Source organism: Squalius cephalus, assembly GCF_949319135.1.
Source record: "Squalius cephalus genome assembly, chromosome: 3".
Lineage (NCBI taxonomy): Eukaryota > Metazoa > Chordata > Actinopteri > Cypriniformes > Leuciscidae > Squalius > Squalius cephalus.
Window position 1 is genome coordinate 14,253,770 of NC_137124.1, and position 12,367 is coordinate 14,266,136.

Consider the following 12,367-nt stretch of genomic DNA (forward strand, 5'->3'; position numbering starts at 1 on the left):
AAAACAATATAAAAAATAAGGGCTTATTCATAATATTAATAGCTAATAATATATAATTCCAAAATAACACTGCTGTCAAAATTGTTGCAGAAAACATTTGAAGATTAAAACAAATCCATGTTGTATTTAAGTACTGTGTTGACTTTAATAACTTTATTTATTTTTGATTAGACATTCGGATTCATTTGTGTTTATTTTAGGTTTAATAAAAGTAAAAGAAATGAACAAACAGGAGAATTACCGTTCATAATTAGTAACACTGTCCCTTTAAAAAAATTATATAAAGCTGAAAACTTCCATCCGCTTTCACAAGTGTTCACTGAAATACAGTCCCTAGGAAACAAACAGTAGCTTTTTTTTATTAGGATTTACCTTTTAAACTTACACGTGTCCGCCCAGTGGTCAAGGACAAACTCAAGATTGAAATACACACTTGTCATGTCTACACGGCATAGAAAACAAAGAACTATTCAAAGCAACATTCAAATGATATTGAAATAGAAAACTGATATTGACCTTACCAACATGGCGCCCGCTCCACTACGTTTCCTGCTCTTTCTGTTGTGAAACAGTTGCATAAACTCTCCTTCAAAATATAACATTGTCAGCCAAGCAAGCACTTGATCAGTCATACATTACTGAAGATACTTCTCGATAACATGTTTTCAGCAGCTATTGCAAGAAAGGTAAGTTTATTTGCTTTGCATTCATATGTGGCGACTGGTTTTAAAGATTTAATTTGACCTCACGATTCTGAAGTGGTATAACAAGAACATCTTTCTGAGCCCATCACAAATTAATGTCATCCAACTAATATATAAAATGAAAATTATAGCAGGGGTTTGGAAAGTTGGATATTTATCCTGTCGTTTTGTTTTGAATGTCTGAGCAAGGACAGATGAGGATATTATAACATCTTCATCGGTATTAAACTAACCCCTGAATTCACACACAAGACTAATTTCAATCTTTTGTTATAATACAGTTTCCTAAACTATGCAACAGATTCTTCATCTCTTGAGATACAGTAATTCATTTTGCTCACTGTTGTGATTTAAAACAATAAAAAATATCTGGAAAAAAATAAACGTTAGTGTATATATATATATATATATATATATATATATATATATATATATATATATATATATGAAGAGTTCAGATGCAAAAGCCTCTAAGTGCCATCTGAAATTTTCTTCTAGAATGATCATTTTTATCAAGCTCGTACAGTATATTTAAGTTCAGTAATTTCACTTAAATGGCAATGAAAATGACCTATTAATTGTAATTTAAGTGAAATTACTTTACTTAAATATACCAGCTTGATAAAAATGATCATTCTAGAAGAAAATTTCAGATGGCACTTAGAGGCTTTTGCATCTGAACTCTTCATATATATATATATATATATATATATATATATATATATATATATATATATATATATATATAAATAAATAAAAATCCTTTAACTAAAAATAAAATGAAAACAAAAATGATAAAAATACAAACTGTAACACTATAATATTGATGATATTAAAATAACACTGGATCATACATGTTACTGTATAAAGTCCTGGTGTATGGAAGATGTCCTATTTTCTGGGCCAAATATAATGTCACCAATTTTATTTTTTAGAAATGTATTTTATTTTTTACAAAAATATATGATATAGAATAATGATGTAATATGTCTTGAGACAAAACACTATAATGATGCCAAAACCTTTTTTTCAGGATGATTATTTGACGACGTTATTAAATGGCATTCATAATTGCATTTAATATAATGCATACATGATGGAATGATGATTTCTTTTGATTATGTGTGATAAAACCTACACAGCCATATAACATAGTTTATGTTGATTAGAGTCAAGGCCAGAGGAGATTTTTAACATTGTTTGATTTTGATCTATTCCCAGGTTGTTAGTTCGGTTTGCCGAGCTTCACTGCGTCCAGCTGTTGGCACAGTGATTTCTCGGGGTTACCGAGGTGACGCCCCAGAACCAACCCTCATTGAGATCCCACTGCCACCGTGGGAGGAGAGGACAGGCGAGTCCCTGGAGATCAAGAAGAAAAGACTCCTGTATGAGAGCCGCAAGAGAGGCATGCTGGAGAACTGCATCCTTCTGAGGTTAGTAGGTTAAAGTCCCCCTGTAGTCAATCATTTTATCATCTTTGATCACCAAAATTACATATTTAAAAGTTTTTTTTTCCTGTGAAAAAATGTCTTCATGCCTTAAAATAGCTTGAATGTAACTCTACACCCTTGCTTCATTTAGTATACGCAGATCTATGAATATGCTCATGAGCCCCGCCTCCACTCACTCACACCAGCTCAGAGATTCACCCGCTCATCTTTACTGTAGTAAACGCTGCACAATGGGATTGGAAATACCGGTTTAATTCAGCCATACACTGTATGTTTGAACTGATTAAAAAGGACTGAAAGAGTGAATTATACAGGATCGTCTTCAAGTCGCTGTATCAGAATGGTAATGCGTTTTATGTATCGCTCTCTACAATGTTGGACACATAATGGTAATTAATATAATTAGCTTTTGGCTTGACTACGTTATCAAACAGCTAATAATGCGTTGCTACTGTTACGCAAACCATGTTCCCGTTCGCCATCTCAGAGTCAGACAGCTGCCTTCTAACAATCAGCATCCTTAGAAACCCTTTGAACATCTCAGAACGTCAGTGGAGAAAGGCATATAGTTCATTATAACATCGTAATATACATCATACACCCGTTATATTGCTAAATGTACACGATTTTTCATATCAACAGAAAAATATACTGAGATAACCGGGCTTCTCTTGAGACTCCCCTGCTTCACAGCATAGTTAATGATATGCTGGTACGTTGACGTGATTGGTTGCCAGGCAGTTTGTGACGTCAGAAACACCAGCGATTTCAAACCACTTCTTTTTTTCACAGCAGGAGAAAATACTCAGCAATGGTGTTGACTTATGAATTTGCACATTTGTCTTAAAGCATATTAAAAACACCACATAGACATATAAACAACTACATATATATAAACAAATACAAAATTTTGGGTGAACTATTTTGAAGTAAAAAAAAAAAAAAAAAAAAAAAAAAATATATATATATATATATATATATATATATATAAAATGCTATTGTTTATGTAATTACTACAAAAAATTATATATAAATTATAATTTGATGTACTAAAATACCTAAAACTGAAATAAAAAATGTATGAAAAACTATATAGACATAAAAAAATTAATATAAATGACAAAAACACAATAAAATGACTTAAACTTGAACTAAAATTTAAATAAAACAGAACATATGAAAAAAAATGTATTCAAAATATTAATAAAAATATAATAATAGTATCTCTGTGATACTAAAATAACAAAATCAAGGTAAAGCTACTCTGATTACTTTTTTTTTGTTTTGTTACCAGCCTTTTTGCAAAGCGGTACCTGAATACAATGAGTGAATCACAGCTAAAGCAGTATGACAGACTCATCAATGAACCCAGCAATGACTGGGACATCTACTACTGGGCTACAGGTATGAACACAAATAAAATAGATGTTCAGTGGTGTAGAGCTCTGCTCAGGCATGAAATTGACTTTGATTTCATTCACTGAATATTTTTCTGTGGAGTAACAGTAGTGTTTGTATTGTGCACAATAAGACCAGGAACATGTACAAAGGACTGAAATGAGTTTGCACACGTGTCTTCCCCCCGCCAGAGGCTCAGCCGACACCTGATGTGTACCAGGGCGAGGTGATGGAAATGCTCAAAGAGTTCGCCAAGAACAAGGACATGGAGCAGCGTCTAGATGCCCCTAATCTTGAATATCTGGACAAGAGCAGTTAAAACTCAGCCTTCTGCCAGAGACTGTCACCAGAACTGAGCTCATACAAGCACCTGAGATCTCAACAGACATCATATATATATAGAATTTAGATACATATACAGTAAATTAACACACACACATACTGTATATCCACAAATTATACATATAAACGTTGTACAGTGACTGTGATGTGAAAATACCAATTGTATTAAAGTTTGTTCTTATCGATGACTGAAGTGTTTGTCTCAGTAGGTTTAACAACCACAGGAAGAATATTTCTTAAGATTTTTTCCAATTAAATATATTATTTCCGGAACGCATGGAACAAATTTGTGTCATGAGTTCATGCATTAAGAGGTTATAGAGTACTGTGCTACAGGCATTGCATTGAAAAGCTCAAAGAGTGTGAATCATGTTATTTACTTGAGTAGCTTGGTGAAAAACACATTAGTGTGTTTTCAAAGATTAAACACAGGGTCGTGCTAAAGAGATTTGATGAGATCTGAAATGCGCTAAAGACACTTCAGACAGGAATGTTGTTTAGCTTGTTTAATGTGGCTGGTCAGTCATTTAATAACCCCACGCTGTATTTGGACATTTAGGTCACATTTAAAAGTGTATAAATATCATTGCAATGCAATGACATTCATATATTTTTATGTTTGTCCAAAAATGATTTGCGTACATGCATTTTGAAAGCTCTCAGCCAGAAGATGGCAGACTTTTCCTTGCTAATAAGATGAATGTAAAGAGGTGTGCAGCGACGGTTGAAATGCATCCAAGTATTTTGACTAATCGAGTCCTTTAACATCATACTCAACTAGCGGTTGTTCGCCGCAGGAGCGAGTGCACTTTTCACCAAAACAGATCCGACACTGTCCTGAATGCTGAGGTACACAGACGTCAAAGGGCGTGCGATTTGATGGCAGTGAGCTTTTAGTCATGACAGTTTTCTCCTTTAAGCGAGCAATGTCCCAGATATGTGTCCCGTGTACCTGTGTAGCCTGCATTTTTAAAAATGACTAAACACAGGCGTTCTCACTGCTAAAAAGCACAGATGCCACAGGGCTGTGGCGCTTTCGTTCACATGCTGGGTTTCAATGTGACTATACCAATTTATCTCAGTTTCATTGAAGAAAAAAAAAAAAAAAAAAAAAAAAAAAAAAAAAAGTAGTGCTGCTTGACTTGCTAAGGAAAGATTGACTATTTCTTTTTGCTCAGTGGGTTTTGGGATTTGAACAAACTCCCCAAAACTCATCCTGTTTGTGCTACAGACATTAATTATACCTCAGATCACATGGCTTCCAGTGCAGTTCACGAGAAATGTCTGAAGAAGGTGAACAAGGGGGTTGATTGACACACCCCCCTATGGACCTTAGTTAGGTTAGGCGCCATATTGAATTTAACACGGATGAAAACAAGGTTGTGAGGGGAAACTTATTTTTGGAGTGTTTGTCTACTGAAATTTTTTCATCAGCTACTACAATCCATTGAACACTCTAGGCTCCTTTCCCTCAGAGCCTCTTTCATAAGTATGGCACTACCCTGATAAAGGTCTATAGCAAGCACTCTGAAGACCTCAGCAACCGCATTGCAACGCCAAGGCAAACATCCACAATATACCTTAGCACTGAAAATATGCAAGCAACAGGCAGTCACTTATTATAATCATTTTTTTTTTTTTAACTGTTATTCTGAAATAATATATGCTGTACACATCACCCTGAATCTTGGACAAGAACATCAAGGGAGGGTAAAATTGTCATATTCAAAAGGAACTGATAGAACTGTTGCCAATCCATAGAACCACCGAAAAAGGAGGAAATTAAGCAGAATATAAAACAAAAGGAAACCTAAAGGAAAATGATAAAGAGAGTTTCTGAATTTTAAAGGCAGACTGCCTTTCAAAAGTTATAGTTTTTGAATGTTATATTTTATTAAGGCTGCATTTATTTGACCAAAAACGGTAATGTTGTGAAATATTATTACAATTTACAGTTTTCTATGTTAATATATTTTAAAAAGAAAAGCTGAATTTTCAGCAGCATTACTCAAGTCTTCAGTGTCACATGATCCTTCAGAAATCATTCTAGTATGCTGATTTGCTCCAGAAACATTTCTTATTATTAAAAATGTTGAAAACAGTGCTGCTTAATATTTTTATGGAAACTGAGATAAATTAAAAAAACAGAAAGTTTTAAAAAAACAGCATTTATTTAAAATAGGAATCTTTTGTAACTTGTAAATAATGTCACTTTTGATAAATTAATTCACACATACTGAATAAAACGATTTATTTCCCTAAAAAAGAAAAAAGATATCTTGAATGGATATGTACTGTCCTGTACCAGTTGGGTTTTACATTGGGCATCAACTTGACACAGCACATTGTTTATCATATAAATGTAAAGAAAAAAGTCCTTATAATCATTGGGTTCACAAACAGGATTAATCCAGGATTAAGCCTTAGTTCAAGGACATTTAAGTAGCTTTTATAAATGTAAATTGGAAAAAAAACATGGTGTTCATCTTGAGACCAAACAAATGCACTGACAGTTTAAGATGTGTCACTGCAAGTTGCTTTCAGTTAAAACAGCTCAAACATTTTAGTCTGGGACTAGACTTAAGCCTTGTCTGTAAAACCAGGGGTTATATTATTATTACTACCATAATCTGCATAAGACCAACAAAATGCAACAATATTAACATGACAAAGACTGAATATGAAAACTGACCAAAATAAACATCAATGAGATTCAGTGCATCTTGACTGCTGCATCATAGCTTCATTTGCTCAGTGTCAAAACCTCTTTGGGAATAATGCGTAACAGACAAGTGACTGATGAATTGACAGCCAAATACTGTAAAGTTTGATTGGACAAATGCTATAACCAACATATCTTTGAGCCTTTGTTCCTGACCTGCCAGTTGAGCAATATTGTAGTGTAATATCCTGGCTACTTGTTTGTCTTTAACATGTTTTCACTGTGAAGAACATGATCTGAGACTGCTTTGTCTTTTAAAGGACACACTCAGATTTGCTCTTGTGAGAGACTGATAGACACACACACACACACAGACCTCAGACAGAGAGACTGTGTGATACCTGGCTCACAGGTGAGCTCTGCCTTTATATAGCATTGAAAGAGCCTGCTGCGTGATCTCACTGACCTCTGCCATCTGTCTCTATGGAGATGAGGAGAAACGGAGCCGGCCAGAGCTGCTGCATAACACGTCCAACACCGCAAACATTCCTATTATAACCACTGAAGACATATACACTGCAGCCCACCCGGCTAACCGTACAAAAAAATTGACACAAAAAGAGTGTTATTTAAAGGCAATGTTCTGACAGCTGCATCCTCATAATTTTAGGAACAAATTACATGATCACAAAGGATAACAAAAGGAGTCTTTAATAATAAATTCCACGTAGGAGAGTCACAGGGAAGAAGCTCAGGAAATAAACACACTTACACACAAACAATGGCGGAGAATGAAACAAAGGAAACTGAGGGCTTAAATACAAAGGACAGTAATCAACTGAATAGAAACAGGTGCGCAGAACTAATTAACAAACAAGGAAACTTACTATGGAACATGCAAGAAGGCAACCCTGCCAAGTGCCAAGGTAACATTTTTCATTTAGTTTAACAACTAAAATGAAAATTTATGAAAAACTACATAGACAAAAAAAGACTAATACAAATGACAAAAACAACAAAATTACTAAAACTTTAATTAAATTGAAAGTGAAAACAAAACATAAAAATAAATAATGACCAAAAACTATAATAGCATATCCATGATACTAAAACAACAGCCTTAACTATATTAAAAAGGCATAATAAATAATACAATCTTAGCAACATTACTGATCTCACTGACAGCAAAATGGTGTTGAATGATAAGTTTCATGTAATAAAGAATGGGTGGATTTCATTTGACCCTTCATGACCCTGCTTACAACAGAGTAAAACTAGAGAGATGAGATCTATTTGAGCTTTCTTAGTTTGAAATGATGTGAATTTGCTTTCAATCATGAAGTGCTCAGCTGCTTTATTACCCGTGAGACCTGCCGCTGAAGTGCCAGCCATCGCAAGATCTGACTGCTGGTTTCTTGAAGCTTTGAGCGATGATTGTTCTTGTTAGTGAACCCCATCAAGAGAAGTGGTGTACTTGTGATAGATACTCTGCAGTGCTGGCAAACTAACTTTTCTATAAAAGTTGTATACAACTAACATAACGACAAGTGGAGGAGGATTAGTGAGTTGTTGGAACATTGTTGGACACGATGCCAAAATGTTCAACTTAAAAGCTTATTTTCAGTTGCTGCCTTACATATCAAATCTGTACTGCACATTTAATCACACTATTTAAAACCTTAGTTGAAATAAATTATTTTTAATGGAAAAACATGTTGCCATGACTTGTTGATCATTTCATTTTTTTTATAGTAAATGCTATTGGAGACTTTTATCATTCTACAAAGCATTTTATTAGACAAAAATTGTGTCTTATTGTCAAAGTATTTTCATTGTCTGCCGACACAAATGCCAACATATATTGTTAATTAAAACTATTAAAATCATTTTTGTTAATTGAAATAAATCTGAAATGAAATAAAATGTATCTATTAGATACTGAAAAATAATTTAAAGCTATAAAGAAAAAAAGAAAAAAGTTGTAAAAATTACAAAAAACTCTTTTAAAATGTTTTTAAAATGAAAACTAATTACAAATATGAATAAATAAAAAAGAACAGAATATAAATAATACAGATCAGATTACTTTGAAAAGCCACATGATTGGAAGTAGGCTAAGAGATAGTTCACCAAAAAATAAAAAATTATTTCATCATTTACTCATCATCATGTCGTTCCAGACCTGTAGGCTATGACTTTCTTTCTTTGCAAAAGAAAAAGAAGATATTTTGAAGAACACATTTTTCTCAAAATATCTTCTTTCAAGTTCCACTGAAGAAAGGAAGTCATACAGGTTTGGAACAACATAAGGATGAGTAAATGATGACAGAATGTTTATTTTTGGGTGAGATCCGGTTTTAATGGGTTATTCAAATCAGTAAACCCCCATATGAGCAATAATAACAGCTACTTCCAATTTGAACGTCGTCTCCAAGGTTTCAGGCTGCCGTCTTCATGGAGCTGTAGACGTCAGCTGGTGGGCGTCTACTCAAGACAAGTTAGACTTCTGCACTAACAAAATTAACACAATCTTGAGCGCAAACTCTTAACATAAATGTTCAGTATCCATGGTGAAAGCCAGCTTGTTTGGTGTGTGGATGTGCCGTTCGCCCACACATCTCTCTGACATGTTCCTGTCATCCTCCACCGCGGCGAGCATGTGCGTGGTCTGTGTTTGAGTCGTGACAGGGGTGTATTTCATCGCTTGCCCATGCTCTCAAAACTGCTCCTCTATTCCTCTCTATCCACAAATATGCAGCACTCTTTGCCTGTTTGACTGGTGTAAACTGTGTTGATGCTCCTCTTAGCGCTCACAAAACATGACGTGAGTGATCGCATGGGCAAAATTTCCTTTAAAAGCTGCGTTTCACACATAAAATCAACATGAAATCAAAATGGACAAAATGCTCTAGGTCTTATTGTGCTTAATTCATGAGTCCACGTTATTCCAAAGAAAGAAGAAAATGTCTGTGGAATAACATGCATTTGTTCAACTCTTAAACGGCGTTGCTTTTTGATTGACATAATGAACTGTACATACTTTTTCTAACCGCCTGCCTCCAGTCTCTTTTGGACACCCAATTTTCATGATCCAATCAGTTTTCGATGGATAAAATCAAGCTTTTGTAGGTAACACCAAATAATCAGAAATATTATTGATTTGACTGACACTATGAGAACAAAACTATATGTATAAAACTATATAACAATGACACTATTGCCTTGAGGTGCTTTACAGCAGAATTTGTTCTGTTGATTGTTAGATTAGTCAGTTTATCGCTGTGATGCTGCGTTGAAACAATCTGTATTGTATAAAGCGCTATATAAATAAAGGTATATAAAGTTTTTTATCATTGTAAATACATTAGCTTTTGGATGCACACTATATTGCCATTACTCTGTGCAGGCCAATCAAGTTCTTTTACACCAAACTCGCTCATCCATGTCTTTATAGACCAGGAAGGGGCCATCCCCAAACTGTTCCCACAAAGTTGGGAGTATGAAATTTTCCAAAATGTCTTGGTATGCTAAAGCATTAAGAGTTCCTTACACTGGAACTAAGTGGCCAAGCCCAACCCCTGAAAAACAACCCCACACCATGATCCCCCCTCCACCAAAATTGACACGTGGCACAATGCAGTCAGGCAAGTACTGTTCCCCTGGCAACCGCCAAACCCAGACTTGTCCATCGGATTGCCGGACAGAGAAATGTGATTCGTCACTCCAGAGAACACGTCTCCACTGATGTAGAGTCCAGTGGCGGCGTGCTTTACACCACTGCATCAGACGCTTTGCATTGCACTTGGTGATGTAAGGCTTGAATGAAGCTGCTCGGCCATGGAAACCCATTCCATGAAGCTCTCTACGCCAGGGATGGGCAACTTCGGTCCTGGAGTGCCACTGTCCTACAGAGTTTAGCTCCAACCCTGAAAAAAATCACCTGCCTGTAATTTTCTAGTAATCCTGAGGACCTTGATTAGCTTGTTCAGGTGTGTTTGATTAGGGTTGAAGCTAAACTCTGTAGGACAGTGGCCCTCCAGGACCGAAGTTGCCCATCCCTGCTCTACGCACTGTTCTTGAACTAACCTGAAGACCACACAAAGTTTGGAGGTCTGTAGCTATTGACTCTGCAGAAAGTTGGCGACTTCTGCGCACTGTGTGCCTCAGCATGCACTGATCCTGCTCTGTGATTTTACGTGGCCTACCTTCATGGCTGAGTTGCTGTTGTTCCCAACTGCTTCCACTTTGTTATAATACCACTAACAGTTGACCGTGGAATATTTAGTAGTGAGGAAATTTCACGAATGGACTTATTGCACAGGTGGCAACCTATCACGGTACCACGCTTTAATTCACTGATCTCCTGAGAGCGACCCATTCTTTCACAAATGTTTGTAGAAGCAGTCTGCATGCCTATAGTGATTGATTTTATACAACTGTGGCCATGGAAGTGATTGGAACACTTGAATTCAATTATTTGGAGGGGTGTCTCAATACTTTTGGAAATATAGTGTACATTGAACCCAAGGTTGCACATGTTTCTTCTTGTTGATATCTTCTCATTATCACTGCTGTGTTTGTAATACAACGACTGAGGGAGTGACGGCAAATTTGACATCTTCCTCTCTTCTGACCAATGGAATCAATCTCTCTCTTCTTTTCCTCTTTTGGAAAGTCATATAAATGCTATTGTGGGTTTTTTCTTCAATTGGGGCAAATGGAAATGCAAAAATGTTTTGTAGTTCCAGTTCGCCACTACAGAAGTTTACCCAATATGACGTCTTCCATTTCTGAGAATCCCGGAAATGTGAAAAGGGTACATTGACACAGCATTCCAAAAAATGCATCGTTCAAGTTAAAACCTGTCTCTAGAACTTGCTTTTTTTAATTCCACTGCCCTGCGTCTCTCATTTTAAAACACAAAAATGCATTTTGTGTGAATGGCCTCTTACTCAGTCAACTATTGTCTCACCTGTGCCTACTTTTCCGGAATGTCTCCCAAGGAATTCTAGGAGAAACATCTTAGACAGTCGAGGTGAAATGCTTTTCACAAACCATTTTATATCCATAATTTAACGAATTTCCAAATAAAACAACAGAATATTCACGTAATGTGAGATTGAACTTGATTTTATCCATCTACCCATCGATTGAATTGTGAAAAGTGACTGTTACAATACCAGAATGACTTCAGATGGTTGAAGAAGAAGAGTTTAAAACTAACTTGTGATGTCAGATGAAAGGGAAAGTTGTTTCAGGTGCAAAGTAAGTTATTTCATTTTGATCAAATATTATGAAGACTTCTTTATGTAATAATGTCCACAGATGAATTGCAACCTCTGAGCAATAACGCTTTCCTATTGAGGTTATTTTCTACTTCTGATGTGCGTCAGAGAGGACAGGTGAGGTGTGTTTTCCACCAATTTCCGTTTATTGGTCTCAATTTTATTCTCTTTCAACAAAAGACAGACAAAAACTCTGATTCATTTCGGATGCTGGTAGCACTGTTGAGGGGTTACAGTTTGGGTCATTGTAAATTAATCAGAAGAACTCAAGAGTCGATTTACGGAAAAAGGCGGTGGAACATTGCAACACACACGCACACAGAATTTCTTGAACAGAACAAAGTTTTTTTTTTGGCTATTAAAACCCTACAGAACATTAGATCTGTGCAAAGATAAAATCAAATCACACAATAACAAAAACAAGTCAAAGGTAAAGCAAAAACCATTCTATCATAGAATTACTATCGTAACTGCCTTTTAAAGCAAAGTGAACTCATTCTCTCAACTTATAAATCAAGAGACTCC

The 12,367-nt window shown here is 35.6% G+C and overlaps 1 protein-coding gene across 1 annotated transcript; it reads left to right on the forward strand.

Moving 5' to 3' along the window:
- Positions 1-318: 318 nt before the first annotated feature.
- On the forward strand, positions 319-4,083 carry sdhaf2 (succinate dehydrogenase complex assembly factor 2). Its single transcript, XM_079866673.1, has 4 exons — positions 319-686; positions 1,926-2,137; positions 3,450-3,559; positions 3,745-4,083. The coding sequence occupies exons 1-4, from the start codon at positions 660-662 to the stop codon at positions 3,870-3,872; spliced, it is 477 nt and encodes a 158-aa protein (XP_079722799.1). The 5' UTR covers positions 319-659; the 3' UTR covers positions 3,873-4,083.
- The last annotated feature ends 8,284 nt before the right edge of the window (positions 4,084-12,367 follow it).